This window comes from Salmo salar, chromosome 10 (genome assembly GCF_965601325.2).
Source record: "Salmo salar chromosome 10, fSalSal1, whole genome shotgun sequence".
Lineage (NCBI taxonomy): Eukaryota > Metazoa > Chordata > Actinopteri > Salmoniformes > Salmonidae > Salmo > Salmo salar.
The window spans coordinates 75579603-75601506 of record NC_138300.1 but is presented as its reverse complement, the minus strand read 5'-3'; the positions used below and the strand labels follow the sequence as shown (position 1 = coordinate 75601506).

General features: G+C 44.1%; 1 protein-coding gene across 2 annotated transcripts; it reads left to right on the top strand.

The window, feature by feature from the left end:
* The first annotated feature begins 1136 nt into the window (after window positions 1-1136).
* On the top strand, window positions 1137-19477 carry LOC106561094 (creatine kinase U-type, mitochondrial). Of its 2 annotated transcripts, none has more exons than XM_082957168.1 (10): window positions 1137-1252; window positions 3637-3849; window positions 4869-5067; window positions 6146-6241; window positions 7273-7494; window positions 7646-7731; window positions 11577-11700; window positions 15610-15744; window positions 17157-17282; window positions 18696-19477. In XM_082957168.1, exons 2-10 carry the CDS (start codon window positions 3701-3703, stop codon window positions 18801-18803), a joined length of 1245 nt encoding a protein of 414 aa, XP_082813294.1. In that variant the 5' UTR covers window positions 1137-1252; window positions 3637-3700; the 3' UTR covers window positions 18804-19477. The 2 variants fall into 2 exon arrangements, with proteins under 2 accessions (XP_082813294.1, XP_082813295.1); XM_082957169.1 differs by lacking the exon at window positions 1137-1252 and adding an exon at window positions 1293-1311.
* The last annotated feature ends 2427 nt before the right edge of the window (window positions 19478-21904 follow it).

Sequence of the window (21904 nt, the reverse complement as noted above, 5' to 3'; positions counted from 1 at the left end):
CAAGATTGTAGACCTACACAAGGCTGGAATGGGCTACAAGACCATCAACAAGCAGCTTGGTGAGAAGGTGACAACAGTTGGTGCGATTATTCGCAAATGGAAGAAACACAAAAGAACTGCCAATCTCCCTCGGCCTGGGGCTCCTTGCAAGATCTCACCTCGTGGAGTTGCAATGATCACGAGAACGGTGAGGAATCAGCCCAGAACTACACGGGAGGATCTTGTCAATGATCTCAAGGTAGCTGGGACCATAGTCACCAAGAAACAATTGGTAACACACTACGCCGTGAAGGACTGAAATCCTGCAGCGCCCGCAATGTTCCCCAGCTCTTTGGCATCAACTCAACTCGCCGTGTTTGGAGGAGGAGGAATGCTGCCTATGACCCCAAGAACACCATCCCCACCGTCAAACATGGAGGTGGAAACATTATGCTTTGGGGGTGTTTTTCTGCTAAGGGGACAGGACCACTTCACCGCATCAAAGGGACGATGGACGGGGCCATGTACTGTCAAATCTTGGGTGAGAACCTCCTTCCCTCAGCCAGGGCATTGAAAATGGGTCGTGGATGGGTATTCCAGCATGACAATGACCCAAAACACACGGCCAAGGCAACAAAGGAGTGGCTCAAGAAGAAGCACATTAAGGTCCTGGAGTGGCCTAGCCAGTCTCCAGACCTTAATCCCATAGAAAATCTGTGGAGGGAGCTGAAGGTTCGAGTTGCCAAACGTCAGCCTCGAAACCTTAATGACTTGGAGAAGATCTGCAAAGAGGGGTGGGACAAAATCTCTCCTGAGATGTGTGCAAACCTGGTGGCCAACTACAAGAAACGTCTGACCTCTGTGATTGCCAACAAGGGTTTTGCCACCAAGTATTAAGTCATGTTTTGCAGAGGGGGTCAAATACTTATTTCCCTCATTAAAATGCAAATCAATTTATAACATTTTTGACATGCGTTTTTTTCTGGATTTTTTGCTGTTGTTATTCTGTCTCTCGCTGTTCAAATAAACCTACCATTACAATGATAGACTGATTATATATATATATATATATATATATTACATTCAGGGTAGATATTATGGTACTGGGGGGAGGGGCGCATGTAAAGTCTTAGTCATAATGTGTGTATCAGGTGCTCTGGTAGGCACAATCAACTCTAAGGGAGATAAGGAGACACCACGCCTCTCACAGGTCTGCCAGGCAGCCAAAGGCATCAACGGGCAGTGCCATCCAGTACCTGGGTACTGCAACAAGGTGAGACTATCCTGCATATATTTTACATCTGTAGTGTGCCACAAGAATTGACTTCCAAGGTATAAATGTACACATTTTTAGAATTGGTTTTCCATGAATGTTAACTCAATTGCAATTGTTTCTGTACTGTATTATGTTTAACGATTATTATTTATTGCAGTTACACCAAATATTTAGTAGATTTGGCTATTTCAGCCACACCCGTCGCTAACAGGTGTATAAAATTGAGCACGTAGCCATGCAATCTCCATAGACAAACATTGGCAGTAGAATTGCCTTTCTGAAGAGATCAGTGACTCAACGTGGCACCATCATAGGATGCCACCTTTCCAACAAGTCAGTTTGTCAAATTTCTGCCCTGCTAGAGCTGTTATTGTGAAGTGAAAATGTCTAGGAGCAACAACAGTTCAGCCGCAAAATGGTAAGCCACACAAGCTCACAGAATAGGACCAACGAATGCTGAAGCGTGTAGGGCGTAAAAATCGTCTGTCCTCGGTTGCCATGCTCACTACCGAGTTCCAAACTGCCTCTGGAAGCAACGTCAGCACAAGAACTGTTACTGTTCGTCGGAAGCTTCATGAAATGGGTTTCCGTGGCTGAACAAGCCTAAGGTTACCATGTGCAATGCCAAGAGTCGACCTGAGTGGTGTAAAGCTTGCAGCCATTGTACTCTGGAGCAGTGGAAACACGTTCTCTGGAGTGATGAATCACGCTCCACCATCTGGCAGTCTGACGGATGAATCTGGGTTTGGCGGATGCCAGCAGAATGCTTGGTGCCCCAATGCATAGTGCCAACTGTAAAGTTTGGTGCAGGTGGAATAATGGTCTGGGGCTGTTTTTCATGGTTCGGGCTAGTCCCCTTAGTGCCAGTGAAAGGAAATCTTAACGCTACAGCATACAATGACATTCTAGACGATTTTGTGCTTCCAACTTTGTGGCAACAGTTTGGGGAAGAACCTTTCCTGTTTTAGCATGACAATGCCCCCGTGCACAAAGCGAGGTTCATACAGAAATAGTTTGTCAAGATCGGTGTGGAAGAACTTGACAAGCCTGCACAGAGCCCTGACCTCAACCCCATCGAGCACCTTTGGGATGAATTGGAACGCCGACTGCGAGCCTTACCTAATCGCCCAATATCAGTGCCCGACTTCACTAATGCTCTTGTGGCAGAATGGAAGTAAGTCTCCACAGCAATGTTCCAACATCTAGCGGAAAGCCTTCCCAGAAGAGTGGAGGTTGTTATCGCAGCAAAGGGGGGACCAACTACATATTAATGCACATGATTTTGGAATGAGATGTTCGACGAGCAGGTGTCCACATATTTTTGGTCATGTAGCATATGCGTTTTGTCTTTTAATAATATGAGCTAACTTATATTGCAAAAGCATATGTTATGCAATCATCTATCCTGCAATGGAATTGCCATAGGCCTGTATATAAAACACCTCTTGCATAATTTCCTCCTGTGAACTTTGATCAGATAACCCATGTAAGCTTGCTATTTCCTCATTTCATGTCTTGATCACTGAATTATCCCCTACTAAATAGCCTTTCCTACAAGTCTCCCTCAGAATAATGCCTTTGGTTTTCTACAGTAATGCTCTTGTTTTTTTTCTCCACATGATGGAATAAAGTAGGTAACCATGCAGATCGTTTTAAGAGGGATTTCCACTCAATAAAGCCTGTTTAAATACCATAAAATGATATCTTAAGGCAATACAGTACTGTAATAATATTCCCTTTCATAGCCTAGCCTATATATTCAGTTGAATTAGGCTGTAGCTGAATAGGGCTGTATGCTTTTCTACGCCTCTTTAAAAGTTGTGTATCTCAAAAGGAAGGTATTTAGTCACTATACTTGTCCTTAATCCCTGGTAAAAAAAAAATCAGCCCCTTTCTAAACTCTTGGTTCCTGCAATACATGCTGCCTGGTCGGTAATTACGCGAACCCAAACCCCCAATACATTGATTGATAATCCAATTAAGGAAATGTCAAGAGTTATCGATTTGCTCGAATTTCACATGAATGATTCAACTATAGCGCTTGCTATAGCCTACTACACCCATCCATGACGCATTGCATGGTTACTTGTAGTTGTGGGACGTTTGTCCGTGAGTATATTCAAAAATCCACAGATGCACTTTGCACCCTGCTTTCACGGTCTAGCCACAACTAAATGAAGTAATTATGTGTCCAGTGTGTAGGCCTATGGGAGGGGGGAAATACAGACAGAATCCAGCGTAGCCTACAGCTCCTTTAGTGTAGTGTAGGTGGCTTCGTCTATTGCTGTATTCTCTTGGACCCCTTAGCATTCACACCACGCAGTCTTCCTCTATTCCAGTCTCACTCATCCATTCTCTCTGATTGCATCCCTTCTTTTTAGACGCTCGGCATCAGCAAGGCTCCCTTTCATCCATCCCTGCCTCTTGAACTGTGGAAATTAAAGAATGGCAAACAACTTCGCCAGGATGTTGTCCTCCAAACGAAATGTGAGGATTCTGTCATTAATTGGAGCCGGGTCTTTGACAGCGGGCTTTCTGCTCAATCGTGAAAGTGTCACCGCCGGAGCGCAATCACGGAGAGTGTACCCCGCCAGGTAAACCACGACGCCCTTTCCTGCTGTATATGGACATTTTCAGTTCAGCCATGTCAGGTGCGAGAGCGTATTGCCATACTGTCATTAAGGATTTAGATAGAGTAGCCTAATACGTGAATATTATGCTGACCTCGGTGAAATCATTTCACTATCAAAGCAATGCCAGCGACTGGGAGACGAATGTGGTATTTCGAGTCTTTCGATCATAAACGAACCTATGTGTGAACATTATAACCGACCTAGGCCTGTTTATTCTCGATATATATTTAACTTATATTGTACCACATGTTCTTTATGCCTAATGATGAATAATTAATATAGATATAAAGAATTAAATATGCATATTTTCTAAATCATTCTCTGAATGCCAACAATGCCAATGCCAACAAATACTAGGCCACATTGATATGTTCTAATTGAGTTGTTGATGAGAGTTTTTTTTTTCCAGAACCATGGTGGAATTGTCTAGATGTGACCTTGTATGACCTGCATGGGGTCAGGGAAAAATCAGCTTTTGTGACTTTATAGGCCTAATGATAGCCTAATGATAGGCAGAATCGAGCGCAAACCCAACACTGCTGTAGGCAAAATGCTCAACTGGAAAATCGGATTGCATGCATGTGTATTAAGAATGATTGGATAGTCGATTTCCAAAGAATGCTCAACTTCTGGTGTGACCAGATTGTATCATGTTTGGCTACTATACACTGTTATGTCGTCGGTGAAGACACGCAGTACATGCCAAAAGCCTAGTGGTAAGGCTATGTCAAAGAAAATCACAGGTAACCAACCGATAATTATAGCTAGCTCTTAACAATCAGAGACATAGATGGAAATCTGTGTAGGTGTTGACTTGCAGTGAGTCTTAGGTTATAATTCTCAGGAGCATCATAATAATGAACGCTAAATAGTCGTGCACATTTCCAATTTCATGTAGAATTTTAAACTGTCCTTGTTGTTGTTTCTCAGTTACAGTGATATAGCAATTTTTTGGTGAGTGACTGACTGTGTCCTGACAGTGCGGAGTACCCGGACCTACGCAAGCACAACAACTGCATGGCCAGCCACCTGACCCCAGCCATCTATGCCAAGCTGGTGGACAAGACCACGCCCAACGGGTACTCCCTGGACCAGGCCATCCAGACTGGCGTGGACAACCCCGGGCACCCCTTCATCAAGACTGTGGGCATGGTGGCAGGGGACGAGGAGTCATACGAGGTCAGAGCAAGGGGAATTAGTTGGAGGCAGTAGTTCAAGGTCAGTGTAGTGAAACCATAGGCTTTGTTTGTTCTCTCAAAGAGTAGGAGGAGTGGATCTGAAGTCCCTCCTTTGGACCTCATCCTCCAATGAGCTTTGAGAGGAAGATGAGGATTTTGGGAAATGAGCACGGGGAGGAAGAAAGGATTTGACAGCTAGTAACATTTTCAGACACCCCCTGAATTTATGGTTGAAGGTCAAGTTGTGGAGCATATTTAACGACAAAGAAAAGCAATCGCTTTAGCCATAAATAGCCAATTTAGTCAATGGTCTACATTTATCTCAGAGGCATTGAGAATGAATGACTACCCTGTGGCCTATATAACACTTTTGGCATCTAAAATGATCAGTAGCGAGCGCAATGGTTCATGGACCACATTCTATTACAATCCCAGCCACTTCTTAATCTGACAATGGAGAACAGGCACATCCAAGCCTCAAGTTCTGTTTTAGACTGAGACCCACTTCCAAAGCACCAGTGGGGTGCTGGTTTTGCGATAAAGGAGACCGTCATTTGGGATCTCATTGCTTGCTATGAACTTGAAAAGTTCTCAAAATAAAAAGTGATATCATTATTATTTTCCTCACTCGTATGCAGATGATGTTCTGTCTCATCATGTGGCTATGACTGTGGTCTGCATTATTTCCCCGCCCAGTGAGTGGACATTGGCGGCAGGGTAGCCTAGTGGTTAGAGTGTTGGGCTAGTAACCGAAAGGTTGCAAGCTCAAATCCCTGAGCTGACAAGGTACAAATCTGTCGTTCTGCCCTGAACAAGGCCATCATTGAAAATAAGAATTTGTTCTTAACTGACTTGCCTAGTTAAATAAAATTAAAATTGCCCATATACCACACCCCCTCTGGCCTTATTGCTTAACTAAACTGTATTACAATACTATACCGTAAGCCCGTCTAGTAGTTTATAAAGTGACAATGATCATTTAAAGAACTCCCATCCTTTCAGCTTAGGTGTGACAACTGTTGTAGGCTATATGATGATGTTATATGGTCAGACTTCTGATGTGGATGTTGGGGTTTCAGGTGTTTGCAGACCTCCTTGACCCAGTCATCAAGGAGCGGCACAATGGCTACGACCCTCAGATTATGACCCATCCCACCGACTTGGACTCCAGCAAGGTATAGAGATGCAACCTCACTGAAAACAACAGTGTGGGGATTGCGTCCCAAATGGCGCCCTATTCCTTGGATCGTGCTCTACTTTTGACCAGACCCCATAGGGAATAGGGTGCAGGCCCTGGTCAAAAGTAGTGCACTACACAGGGAGTAGGATGCCATTTGGGATGCCGCCTAGGTGTGATAGTGAAGTTATCTAACATTTAGAAGGTGGACAGATTTACTCGCTGGACACTACACCAGAGGAGAACGACTGCCTCCTTTCAGTGAAGCCATGAAGGCCGACCGAGGCTGTTGTTTTAATAAAGCAGGGTCCCCCATTATAGTCAATGGGGAAATGGCAATCTTCGTGGTCGATCTTCATGCAAATAAAGACCAAATTCGAAGACAATCATGGTATCAATAATTGCTTCTATTACACCAGATGTATGTCCTTGAACCGATTTATTTTAAAATCGCACACAGGATAAGTTATAAGGATAGCTTAGTTGCAGCCTGCAGTAACCCGGTTGGGCTTCAACTTGTGATGCTCCATGAGATGGGGCAGTCGTTCTCCCCTGGTCACAGCTTGCAACATCACTTCCTGGAGTAGCTCAAGCTGCAAATGTTATGTCTTGAGAATCCCACCCGTGAGAACTCTTACCCAGATAAAACAGACTTCCTGAGCTTCAATTGCGCCATTGAGTCGTCACATAGCAATGAATGGTGTGACGCTGTCTTTGTCCATTCATATACAGTCAATGCACTACACTAATCAGTTATACCAGCTAATATTATACAATTATGCAGTACATCCATTGCGCATACTGGAATGTTATGTTAAGTGAATATATTGTTAGCTACAATTAATTATATGGCATACAACTCATTTGTTAAGGGAACAAAATATCGAAACAATCATGTCTTAACTTGGCTTAAACCCTTTTGCTCTTTGGGGATCATAGATCATTCACAAATTTCCTCCATCAATGTTGGTGTTGTGATACTGTTTACGAAACGGCATTCATTATTGCTCTATTTCTCTCCGTTTGCAGCTCACGTCTGGCAACTTTGACGAGCGCTACGTGCTGTCGTCGCGGGTCAGGACTGGCCGTAGCATCAGGGGGCTGAGCCTGCCCCCGGCGTGTACCCGGGCAGAACGCCGCGAGGTGGAGAGGGTGGTGGTTGACGCCCTGGCTGGCCTGAAGGGGGACCTGGCAGGGACCTACTACAGCCTCACCCACATGACAGACCAGGAGCAGCAGCAGCTCATTGACGTGAGTCAAGAGGCCAATCCATTTTACGTGTTGTAAGGACATAAAGGAGAGTGAGAAAAGGGAAATAATAGCAAGGATTTTTTTTAGGGGACATTGATATTGCTCCACTTTCATTAATACAGCATCTCCTGTCTCTACTATGTTGACACAGGACCACTTCCTGTTTGACAAACCCGTGTCTCCTCTGCTGACCTGTTCGGGGATGGCTCGTGATTGGCCAGACGCACGCGGTATCTGGTAAGCACCTGTTAGTTATAGATACGGACCCTTAGTGGTCATTAACAGTCATAACAGTGAGAGGTGATTTTCATTGTTGCACAGTTATTTGCATACAGTTCATGCTACACATCACCATGACCCTTCTAGCAAAATAATGCCCACTAGCTTGTAGCTCCTCTAGATTGAGCCTTAAACGTGCATTAGTGGCATGTAGTTCAGCAGTTAGTGTTGGTCGGGTAACCGAAAGGTCGAATACCGAGTCAACAGAGTTTTCACCTTGTCGACGTGTCCTTGAGCAAGGCACTTAACCCTAATTTGCTCTAGGGCCACCGTACTACTATAGCTTACTGTATGCTTCCCAGTTGATACTGTTCGCGCATATATTCTGACAAAATGTCGACAAAACAAAATACGCTAGACAAGGTGGGATTTGTTTAGTATCAGTGAAATGAATTATGCGGGAAATATCAGCGGAAACGCTTTTATGCGCAAATATTTATATAATAACCATCCTATCAAAGTTAACTTGGAGTCCTCCCACTGATTTGTTGGGAAAGAATGCCGTTTATTAGGCAATAGATTCAATAAATGACGATGAACTTCACAGGGTGGTGAAAGTGCAAGGTGATGAGCTTGATGCTCCTTTCCAATAAATATTGAGGGTCTTATTCTGGTGACATGATAATCGATGCTTGGCTGCCCGTCAAATAGAAGTAATCTTGCTCTTTTGTCCATGATAATAATAATAATCTCATCCGGTAGGCTACAGGTGCACTCTAGCCAACAGTGTGCAGGTAACAGTGCGCTCACTTGCTAATACCAGAGTGGGCACACTTGCTATATAATGACATTTTTTTCTGTGACAAAAACCATCAGTAGAGTTGAAAATGCAAAAGGTATTTTATGTGCACTACCTCATCACACACAGCCTTTAATCTGCAACGAGCCAATTTGATGGAAACATCTTTGGAGGAGAAAACACGCTTATTGTTTTTAATGCGGATTTGAGAATATTCACATTACAATCTGTTGCCAATTGGATGGAAACCTAATAGGAAGTCACTCAATTAGCCCATGTCAGTTCAAATGTTTTAAATTGGTAAATGAGTCTAGTTAGTCTAGCCAGCTATCTAAACTTCTAGTTATCATGGGTGAATTACTGACCGGGCACGCAGGGCACATGCCCTGGGGCCCTGACCTCCAGGGGGCCCCCATTGCTTTAGCTAGTCACTCTTGCTCAGGTATCATATGAACGTGGCATAAGGCATGGCAAAATGTGTAGAATTGCAGGAAATTAGCTGTAAAACTGCAACAACAAAAAATAGAATCTGTAAAGCAAATGTATTTATTGAAAATGAAATACAGAAATATCTAATTTACATAAGTATTCACACCCCTGAGTCTGTACTTTATAGAAGCACCTTTGTCAGCGACTACAGCTGTGCGTCTTTCTGGGTAAGTCTTTTCAGGTCTTGCCATAGATTTTAAAGTAGATTTAAGTCTAATCTTTTTGGTAAGCAACTCCAGTGTAGATTTGGTCTTGTGTTTTATGTTATTGGCCTGCTGAAAGATAAATTAATTTCCCAGTGTCTGGTCCATAATTTTTTTTATCCTGAAACTCCCCAGTCCTTAATGATTACAAGCATACCCATAACATGATGCAGCCACCACTGTGCTTGAAAATATGGAGAGTAGTACTCAGTAATGTGTTGTATTGGATTTGCCCCAAACATAAGACTGTATTCAGAACACAACGTTCATTTCTTTGCCACGTTTTTTTTGCAGTATTACTTTAGTGCCTTGTTGCAAACAGGATGCATGTTTTGTAAAACGTTTATTCTGTACAGGCTTCCTTCTTTTCACTATGTCAATTAAGTTAGTATTGTGGAGTAACTACAATGTCATTGACCCATTCTCAGTTTTCTCCTATCTCAGCCATTAAACTCTGTAACTGTTTTAGTCACCATTGGCCTCTCCGGCAACTTAATTAGGAAGGACGCTATTATCTTTGTAGTGACTGGGTGTATTTATATACCATCCGAAGTGTTAATAACTTCACCATGCTCAAAGGTATATGCAATATCTGAACTTCTTTACGAGTCAGTAATTCGGCCATGATAACTAGAAGTTTAGATAGCGGGCTGCGTTGTAAAACCTCCCTGGTCTTTATGGTTGAATCTGTTTGAAATTCACAGCTTTTTTTAAATGTATTTTTTATTTAACCTTTATTTAACTAGGCAAGTCAGTTAAGAACAAATTCTTATTTACAATGACGGCCTCCCGGGGAACTATGGGTTAACTGCCTTGTTCAGGTGCAGAACAACAATTTTTTTTTTTTTACCTTGTCAGCTCAGGATTCGATCCAAGCAACCTTTCGGTCACTGGCCCAATGCGCTTACCCTTAGGCTACCTGCCCGACTGAGGGACCTTGCAGATCGTTGTATGTGTGGCGTAAAGAGATGAGAGAGTCATTCAAAAATCATGTTAAACACTATTATTGCACACATAGTCCATGCAACTAATTATGTGACTTGTTAAGCACATTTGTATTCCTGAACTTATTTAGGCTTACCATAACAAATGGGTTGAATACTTATTGATTCAAGACATTTCATCTTTATTTTTGAATTCATTTGTACAAATTTCTGAAAACATAACTCCACTTTGACATTATGGGGTATTGTTTATAGGCCAGTGACAAAAAAAAAATGTCAATTTAATTCATTTTAAATTCAGGCTACAACATAACAACATGTGGGAAAAGTCAATTGGCAATGTGTTTGTAGATTGACTGAGGTAAATGAAGTACAGCAACCAATGTGGGGCTGGAGTCATTTTTGCTTGTTTTCTCCAAATGACATTTTAGAGTTTGTAAATTGTATAGAAATGCAGGAAATGAGCTTCAACTTTCTTTACGTTTATAAGAAAGTTAACCCCCCCCTCTCACCCCCCCCCCCCCCTCAAGACCTCGCTAAAACTCAGAACCTGGCTATGGCCCTGCAAACAATGCCCTCTCCACATTGAGTTTCAGCCGGTGCCCAGAAATAGCCTGGTGTCCAGAAATAGCCTGGTGCTGCTCCAGCATCGATCACCAGCTTTCTTTATAATTCACCCTCTCTCTCTCTCCGTTTGACAGCTCTCCTCCTTTCATCCTGCCCTCCGCTCTCCTGGCTCCAGACCTATCCATTACTTTCTCTAATTGTTTTTAGGAAGTCCGTTTTTACCGAATGCAATTCAAAACAATGCATTACAATGAGATTATTAATTGTATGGCATTACTGTATGCATAACAATGCATTACTGTGAGATTATTGCGTATATGACAATACTGTATGCATTACTATGAGATTATTGCATATATGGCAATACTGCATGCATAACAATGCATTACTGTGAGATTATTGCGTATATGACAATACTGTATGCATTACTATGAGATTATTGTGTATATGGCAATACTGCATGCATAACAATGCATTACTGTGAGATTATTGCGCATATGGCAATACTGTATACGGCGACCATCACCTCAGTGTTTTGTGCATGAAGTTATAAAGTAGGTACATGTATGGTAAATGGAACCCGGAACATCAACTCTAGCTGGTGCAATGGAGAATAGGAAAATGATCTCTTAGTCGTATTGATATTGTCTAACTCAATCCATTATCCAAGCACTGTGTTTCTTTTCACCAACATTAAGGAAAAGCATCGATATCAATGGTTGAGATCAGCTCCTCCAAAATAGTCTACGTATGCTGGTGGCAGTGGTGGGATCCGTTGATTTCAATATCAATTGAAGTATTGATTTAAGAGAGTGTTTTTGTGATTTTTAAACCGTCTCCACTCATTTGTACCAAACCCAGGCACAACAACACGAAGACCTTCCTCATCTGGATCAATGAAGAGGATCACACCAGGGTCATCTCTATGGAGAAGGGAGGCAACATGAAGAGAGTGTTTGACCGCTTCTGCACAGGCCTGAAAGAGGTGCACACACACTCACACACTTTAGTTATTTATCTAATTGTTCCAAGTTCCTCATTAGATGCAGGAGACGCCAATTTGTTAAAGCAAGGACTGTTATTGAACAGTAGTAATGGCCAAACAGAAGCAATGACTACACTACACACACTCAGAAATACACACAGATATTACCACAGTACTTTGGGAAAGCATTCAGACCCCCAGCCTAATTCTAAAATGAATTAAATAAAACATTTTCCTCATCAATCTGCACACAATACCCGATAATGACAAAGCAAAAACTGTTTTTTAGAAATGTTTGCAAATTTATGACAAATAAAAAACAGAAATACCTTATTTGCATAAGTATTCAGACTCCTTTGCTATGAGACTCTAAATTCAGCTCAGGTGCATCCTGTTTCCATTGATCATCCTTGAGATGTTTCTGCAACTTGATTGGAGTCCACCGGTGGTAAATTCAATTGATTGGACATGATTTGGAAAGGCACACACCTGTCTACAGTGCCATCGGAAAGTATTCAGACCCCTTGACTTTTTCCAAATTTGTTATGTTACAGCCTTATTCTGAAATGTATCAAATTCGTTTTTTTCCTTCATCAATCTACACAGAATATCCCATAATGACAAAGCAAAAACAGGTTTTTAGATTGTTTTGCTCATTTATTAAAAATAAAAACTGAAAAATAACATTTACATAAGTATTCAGACCTTTTACTCAGTACTTTGTTGAAGCACCTTTGGCAGCGACTAAAGCCTGGAGTCTTCCTGGGTATGACGCTACAAGCTTCGCACACCTGTATTTGGGGAGTTTCTCCCATTCTTCTCTGCAGATCCTCTCAAGCTCTGTCAGGTTGGATGGGGAGCATTGCTTCACAGCTATTTTCAGGTCTCTCCAGAGATGTTTGATCGGGTTCAAGTCCGGGCTCTGGCTGGGCCACTCAAGGACATTCAGAGACTTGTCCCAAAGCCACTCCTGCGGTCCAGAGCGCTCTGGAGCAGGTTTTCATCAAGGTTCTCTCTGTACTCTGCGCCGTTCATCTTTGCCTTGATCCTGACTAGTCTCCCACTCCCTGCCGCTGAAAAACATCCCACAGCATGATGCTGCCACCTCCCTACTTCACCGTAGGGATGGTGCCAGGTTTCCTCCAGACATGACACTTGGCATTCAGGCCAAAGAGTCCAATCTTGGTTTCATCAGACCAGAGAATCTTCTTTCTCATGGTCTGAGAGTCTTTAGGTACCTTTTGGTAAACTCCAAGCGGGCTGTCATGTGCCTTTTACTGAGGAACGGCTTCCGTCTGGCCACTCTACCATAAAGGCCTGATTGGTGGAGTGCTGCAGAGACGGTTGTCCTTCTGGAAGGTTCTCCCATCTCTACAGAGGAACTCTAGAGCTCTGTCAGAGTGACCATCGGGCTCTTGGTCACCTCCCTGACAAAGGCCCTTCTCCCCCGATTGCTCAGTTTGGCCGGGCGGCCAGCTCTAGGAAGAGTCTTGGCGGTTCCAAACTTCATCCATTTAAGAATGATGGAGGCCACTGCGTTCTTGGGGACCTTCAATGCTGCAGAAATGTTTTGGTTACCCTTCCCCAGATCTGTGCCGTGACACAATCCTGTCTCTGAGCTCTAAGGACAATTCCTTCGACCTCGTGGCTTGGTTTTTTGCTCTGACATGCACTGCCAACTGTGGGACCTTATATAGACAGGTGTGTGTGCTTTTCCAATCAGACTCCAATCAAGTTGTAGAAACATCTCAAGGATGATCAATGGAAACAGGATGCACCTGACGTCAATTTTGTGTCTTATAGCAAAGGGTCTATATATATATATATATATATATATATATATATATATATATATATATATATATATATATATATATATATAAAAATACTTCAATGTTTTATACGTCTGCAAAAATGTCTAAAAACCTGTTTTCGCTTTGTCATTACGGGGTATGGTGTGTAGATTGCTGAGGATTATAAATTGTTTTCATCCATTTTAGAATAAGGCTGTAACGTAACGACATGTGGAAAAAGTCAAGGGGTCTGAATACTTTCCTGAAGTACATACCATATATATACACTGCTCAAAAAAATAAAGGGAACACTTAAACAACACAATGTAACTCCAAGTCAATCACACTTCTGTGAAATCAAACTGTCCACTTAGGAAGCAACACTGATTGACAATACATTTCACATGCTGTTGTGCAAATGGAATAGACAACAGGTGGAAGTTATAGGCAATTAACAAGACACCCCCAATAAAGGAGTGGTTCTGCAGGTGGTGACCACAGACCACTTCTCAGTTCCTCAGCTTCCTGGCTGATGTTTTGGTCACTTTTGAATGCTGGCGGTGCTTTCACTCTAGTGGTAGCATGAGACGGAGTCTACAACCCACACAAGTGGCTCAGGTAGTGCAGCTCATCCAGGATGGCACATCAATGCGAGCTGTGGCAAGAAGGTTTGCTGTGTCTGTCAGCGTAGTGTCCAGAGCATGGAGGCGCTACCAGGAGACAGGCCAGTACATCAGGAGACGTGGAGGAGGCCGTAGGAGGGCAACAACCCAGCTGCAGGACCGCTACCTCCGCCTTTGTGCAAGGAGGAGCAGGAGGAGCACTGCCAGAGCCCTGCAAAATGACCTCCAGCAGGCCACAAATGTGCATGTGTCTGCTCAAACGGTCAGAAACAGACTCCATGAGGGTGGTATGAGGGCCCGACGTCCACAGGTGGGGGTTGTGCTTACAGCCCAACACCGTGCAGGACGTTTGGCATTTGCCAGAGAACACCAAGATTGGCAAATTCGCCACTGGTGCCCTGTGCTCTTCACAGATGAAAGCAGGTTCACACTGAGCACGTGACAGACGTGACAGAGTCTGGAGACGCCGTGGAGAATGTTCTGCTGCCTGCAACATCCTCCAGCATGACCGGTTTGGCGGTGGGTCAGTCATGGTGTGGGGTGGCATTTCTGTGGGGGGGCCGCACAGCCCTCCATGTGCTCGCCAGAGGTAGACTGACTGCCATTAGGTACCGAGATGAGATCCTCAGACCCCTTGTGAGACCATATGCTGGTGTGGTTGGCCCTGGGTTCCTCCTAATGCAAGACAATGCTAGACCTAATGTGGCTGGAGTGTGTCAGCAGTTCCTGCAAGAGGAAGGCATTGATGCTATGGACTGGCCCGCCCATTCCCCAGACCTGAATCCAATTGAGCACATCTGGGACATCATGTCTCGCTCCATCCACCAACGCCACGTTGCACCACAGACTGTCCAGGAGTTGGCGGATGCTTTAGTCCAAGTCTGGGAGGAGATCCCTCAGGAGACCATCCGCCACCTCATCAGGAGCATGCCCAGGCGTTGTAGGGAGGTCATACAGGCACGTGGAGGCCACACACACTACTGAGCCTCATTTTGACTTGTTTTAAGGACATTACATCAAAGTTGGATCAGCCTGTAGTGTGATTTTCCACTTTAATTTTGAGTGTGACTACAAATCCAGACCTCCATGGGTTGATAAATTGGATTTCCATTGATTATTTTTGTGTGATTTTGTTGTCAGCACATTCAACTATGTAAATAAGATGTATTTAATAAGATTATTTCATTCATTCATATCTAGGATGTGTTATTTTAGTGTTCCCTTTATTTTTTTGAGCAGTGTATATATAAGGTCCCACAGTTGACAGTCCATGTGAAGGACCCACAATAAAACATGGTAGCGTACAAGAACCTTGGTTTTTCGAAGATCATACATGTCTGGACAAGACAAAGGTTCACACCCCCACACCCCCGATCACTGTATGGCTGCTGATCGACAGTCTATGTTTGCAAGAAAAATTTCATTTCAAGGGGAAATAAAATGGCAATCTAGTTTTCCATCTAATCTCAAGTTCTCATGTAATGTTTGGTCAGGTGGAGAGGCTGATCCAGGAGAAAGGCTGGGAGTTCATGTGGAATGAGAGACTGGGCTACATCCTCACCTGCCCCTCCAACCTGGGCACTGGGCTCCGCGCTGGAGTACACGTCAACCTGCCCAAGCTCAGCAAGGTAACACACACACACTGCAATATCTACTCGGAGCCTCAAAAAGAATACACGGCAAAAACGGTCTTACCTAGATTTTTTTTCAATCTTGTATTGAGTGATAATACATTTTAAAATGACTTTTTTTCTTACCAAGATACATTATCTGACTACATTGGCAGATAATGTTGCTTATTTTGACCTAAAAAAAAAGCTTGACACAAGTGGGGTAAGATAATTCATCTTGTTTCAAGATCATTTTTTCTTAATAAGACCTCTTACTAAGATAATACATCTTTGTCTTGCCCCTATACAGATTCACACACTCACAAACACACAAACCTTTATACCCTCACACCAGCGACCAACAAGATCCCCACTTGCCAGTCATTCAAGGCCCATTTGTCTTCTGAACATTCCTCTCCCCTCGCTAACCAGGGCCGTGCTTGTGAGGGCACACCCTAGCAAAACGTTTTTACATCGGAAATGAGTGTTTCCTGTTGGACAAGTTCAGATAGTATCTCTTCATTTCCTACATTTTGTGCCCCATCAAAATCAAATCAAATCAAATGGTATTGGTCACATACACATATTTAGCAGATGTTATTGCGGGTGTAGCGAAATGACTGTGTTCCTAGCTCCAACAGTGCAGTTATATCTAACAATTCACAACAATACACACAAGTATTAAGAATTATTAAATGAATTATTAAGAATTAAGAAATATATAATATTAGGATGAGCAATGTCGGAGTGGCATTGACTAAAATACAGTAGAACACAGTATGTAAACATTATTAAAGTGACTAGTGTTACATTATTTAAGTGACCGGTGATTCCATGTCTATGTACATTGGGCAGCAGCCTCTAAGGTGCAGGGTTGAGTAACTGGGTGGTAGCCGGCTAGTGACTTAAGTTCAGGGCAGGGTACTGGGTGGAGGCTGGCTAGTGACTTAAGTTCAGGGCAGGGTACTGGGTGGAGGCCGGCTAGTGACTTAAGTTCAGGGCAGGGTACTGGGTGGAGGCCGGCTAGTGACTTAAGTTCAGGGCAGGGTACTGGGTGGAGGCTGGCTAGTGATGGCTATTTAACAGTCTGATGGCCTTGAAATAGAAGCTGTTTTTCAGACTCTCTGTCCCAGTTTTGATGCACCTGTACTGACCTCGCCTTCTGGATGGTAGCGGGGTGAACAGGCCGTGGCTCGGCTGGTTGATGTCCTTGATGATCTTTTTGGCCTTCCTGTGACATCGGGTGTTGTAGGTGTCCTGGAGGGAAGACAGTGTGCCCCCGGTGATGCGTTGGGCTGACCGCACCACCCTCTGGAGAGCCCTGCGGTTGCGGGCGGTGTAGTTTCTATACCAGGCGGTGATACAGCCCAACAGGATGCTCTCAATGGTGCATCTGCAAAAGCTTGTGTCTGTAACCCCCCCCCCTGCAGGACCCCCGCTTCGCAAAGATTCTGGACAACCTGCGTCTGCAGAAGAGAGGTACCGGAGGAGTGGACACTGCAGCCGTGGGCAGCACCTTTGACATCTCCAACCTGGACAGACTGGGACAGTCAGAGGTAATAAGGAATAGATAGTGTAGGGTGAAGTTTCTCTTAGACACTAATCTTGAGTCAGTTTGGATTGGGAAGATCTGTACTAGGGGAAACTTCACCCCCCCCCCCCCCCCCCACACACACACACACACACGGGGTGCATCTCAAATAGTCTAAAATGGCATAGTCTCCGCTCCTCTCCTTTACCTGCGCCTACAATACAAGGCAATGCAATAACTGTTATTATCCCAAATGAGGATATTACAACTAAGGTACGACCTGGAAAAACTTGCCAGGAACCGACTGAGATGGTGGACGTTCATCAATAGCCTCAGCTCCTTAGGAGCCGAGGGCTTAAGAAGGCAAGTCAAACGCTGTTATTCAGAATCTGAGAAGGTAGGTCAAAACAATACGGTGAAGAGTACCAAATGCATTTGCTTTTACAGCCCTGTATAGTAAATGAGAGGACACAAGCGAGGAAGCCATTTTAGACTACTGAGATGTGGCCATGGGTTGTACTGGAAGGCTTGAACAGTGTCTTGAGGAGAGAGACCGTCTTGCCTCTGTTTGTGTGTTGTGTACCCCCTTGTGTACCCAGTCATGCTGTCATGCCTGTGTCTGCATGCGAGATGGTGACATGGATAAAAGAAGACAATGGGACTATTCTGTATTGTGTGTTGCTGGTGTGGGTCCTGGAGAGCCACAATGTGTGCAGAGTACCAGACACTTGTACAATCTATGCCAAGGCGCATTGAAAGCTGTTCTGGCCGCTCGTAGTGGCCCGAACGCCCTATTAAGACGCTTTATGTCGGTGTTTCCTTTCATTTTGGCACTTACCTGTAGATCCTCTGCTAACCATGCATTTAGACGCACACACCAATCATGATGTGGTTGATTATTTCAATAAGGTGGGGGGGGGGGGGGGGCTCTCCAGAACCAATCGGTGAGGAATGCAAGGTCTGGGAGTGAAAGAACGGGGGACTGAGAGAACAAAAGCGTAAGAGGGTGAGAAACAGAGAGCGAGCAAGAGAGAGCGACAACTCTCGACCGTCCACAGTCTCTGTCCGCGTGATTGAGGTGATCGGTTTAAGCAGGGCTCAGAATCCGAATCACTGATCTTGACGACATAACGGGCAGTTGTTCGGGATGCAAGATCAACCGTCGATCAGTGATTCTGCACACTCTGGCTGCAAGGCGGTCGACCTCAAACACTCACACCGTGGCTGCGTTCCAGGCAGACCTCATTGCAGATGTTGCAGCAGCCATTGGTCCTGTGCCACGTCATCGACTGCGCAGCCGGGCATCACATTGCTCGGCCTATGTCATTCGATGCGCTTAGTTGATATGTTAAACACCTAACTGGATGTCGTGAGATCTGGCGTCTCTCTCTCTCTCTCTCTCTCTCAACGCGCCCACTGACTCTCTCTGTGTGATCAGGTCCAGCTAGTGCAGACGGTGGTGGACGGCGTCAACTACCTGATCGACTGTGAGAAGAAGCTGGAGAAGGGACAGGACATCAAGATTCCCCCGCCGTTCAAGAAGTAGACCACCCAACCCCCTCCGGCCCAGAAATACCTCTTCTTACCGACCCGTCTGTCTCATCCCCATTCAGAGCCGTAGGTAATGTCCAGATTTAGTCCAACTCCGTTTGAGATGTCGAATTTAAATGGCACCAGATGTTCCGAGAACGTTACACTCCCGGTAGGAATGCACATTTAGAATGTTCTAGTGCATACCTATAGCGCTAATCCCAATGCAACTATATGCAATGGGACTCCTTCTACTTAATAGCCCTCAACCTGACACCTAGGCCTGTTACACCTAGACTACAGCATGTCCTATACTCTATGTGTCCGATACTGCTACTTCCTCGTCTTCCCTCTGTATCGGGATGTGGAGGAACACGGCTATATGCTATACTGCTACGGTAGTGTAATCCATCCATTTGTGGTAGTCTACAGCCAGAGTGTAACCATGTAGTGATAGATGACGACTTGAATGCAGCACAACGACCATGTTGGACTGAAAAGACTTCTTAGAGGTTTGTATGCCGAAGTTTAAGTAAGACACGGGTTAAACTAAGTCGTGCTAATAATAACTCATGCTAAACTACTGTGCTCCGTGATGTACTGTATGTATCAAGCAGCAATATCATTTCAACCCACCATTGAATGTCATTCTCGGACAGATTTTATTAAAGGAACCATGTATTTAATACATTTCCTCTCTCATTCGTCATTAATATTATAAACCTGTTTACGTGCCCGTGCGTTGTTGACCCACGGGCTTATAGAATTGTGTCGAACTTGATCACATTGCAACCTGTAACTGTTTAAAGCGTGTGTGTGTGTGCGTGATTTCATCCCATCATGAAAGCAATGCTTTGAGTGACTTATTACAGTGGATGGGCGCCATAGTAACCAAACTCTCAGTGCTTGATTGTGATCAGCTTGGTAGGGTTTGGGGTCATGTGACAATACTGATCCTCTTCTTAACAGTGCACTGTGCTATAACCAACCGCTGTACTGTGCCAAGACTTATGGCCAAAGGGAGTTAGCGTTGATTGGTTGTCTATGCATTTGATTGAATTACTGTAAATCACTGATTAGTGTGAACAAACTCTGATAATGTGTAGCCAATACACCAATCTGTCGTGCAGTTTATGGTCATAAATCTGAGTAGCATTCACAACGTTGCACAACTACTACAATCGTTAATACTTGCTCATTAAAGACTGGTACAGGAGTGATAACATGTTTTGATATGAGATGTTCTAACAAGAGCACTGTCTCGTACGACTGACTTCAGATCTGCCAGCCAGGCTATTTGACATCGTAACATAATATGTGCTAGAAAACTTAGGGAACAATTTGTCTTGTTCCTTAATGCTGAACATTGACATTGCAACAGCATCCGTGTTATTCAGAGCTGCAAATAAACCCTGAAGTGTTTGTATTACAAGGTTTTAAGAATCCCTCTCTCCATCCAACCAGTGATTGGTTCCGTTGCAAAACGTTTTGCAACGGAAAACAGAAATGAGCAGTTCCTCCCGGTCTTTTTTTCCGTTTGGTGCCTACTGAACCCTGTACAATACAGCCAAGCTACTTGAAGCGCCCCCCGCCAGCTTTGCATTGCAGTCTGCAGATCTTGGTCCTCCTCCCAAATCTCACAGGGAAAAAATGGTGCGTTGCCATGGCGACTGTCTTATGGAGGAACGGGAACTAGGAACTCCAAGGGGGGCTTTGTCTGTGCACAGCCAAGTAATCCTCAAGCCTTCAGTGGAGCTGCAGGACGCACGGGAACAATGACAAGCCAGAAAGCACAGACTCATCATAGCACACAGAAGCCCTGTTTTATGCCTGGTGTTAAAATTGTGCCCACATTTTTAGACCGGTGTAGAAAATGAAAATGACTGATTTTGATGATCTTCCTGACCACTTACTGAGGTAGACAGGGACTTTCTGTAGCTGGATCATCTTGATTAGATCACAAAAACCACATGTAACCAGGGCCTGTAGGGGGATGCCACCACTTGTCACATACACTGAGTATACAAAACATTAAGAACACCTGCTCTTTCCATGACAGACTGACCAGGTAAATCTAGGTGGAAGCTATGATCTCTTATTGATGTCACTTGTTAAATCCACTTCAATCAGTGTAGATAAAGGGGAGGAGACAGGTTAAAGAAGGATTTTTAAGCATTGAGACCATTGGGACATGAATTGTGTATGTGTGCCATTTAGAGGGTGAATGGGCAAGAAAAATGCAAGTGGCTTTGAAAGGGGTATGGTAGTAGGTGCCAGGCACACCAGTTTGTGTCAAGAACTACAACGTTGCTGGGTTTTTCGCACTTAACAGTTTCCCGTGTGTATCAAGAATGGTCCACCACCCAAAGAACATCCAGCCATCTTGAGACAACTGTGGGAAGCATTGGAGTCAACATGGGCCAGCATCCCTGTAGAATGCTTTCGACACCTTGTAAAGTCCATGCCCAGACAAATTGAGGCTGTTCTGAGGGCAAACGGGTGGGAGCAACTAAATATTAGGAAGGTGTTCTTAATGTTTTGTACACTCAGTCATAGCCACGGGAACTAGTAACCCACCCACCCACACACACACACACACACACACACACACAAAAGTAGTCCACTGAGCATTACACAGCATGTAAAGTGTTGGTCCCATGTTTCACGAGCTGAAATAAAAGATACCAGAAATGTTCCATAGCAGACATGTCACACACTGAGCATGTTTGGGATGCTCTGGATCGACGTGTACAACAACGTGTTCCAGTTAATGACAATATACAATGACAATATACAATAGAGAATTGGCACAGCCATTGAAAAGGAGTGGGAAAGCATTCCACTGGCCACAATCAACAGCCTGATCAACTCTACGCAAAAGGAGATGTGTCGCGTTGCATGAGGCAAAATGGTGGTCACACCAGATACTGACTGGTTTTCTGATCCACGCCCCTCCATTTTGTTTTCACGGTATCTGCGACCAACAGATGCATCTCTGTATTCCCAGTCATGTGGAATCCATAGATTAGGGCCTAATGACTTTATTTCAGTTGACTGAGTTCCTTACATGAACTGTAACTCAATTGTTCCATCCTGAGAGTTTCTATTTTTGTTCGG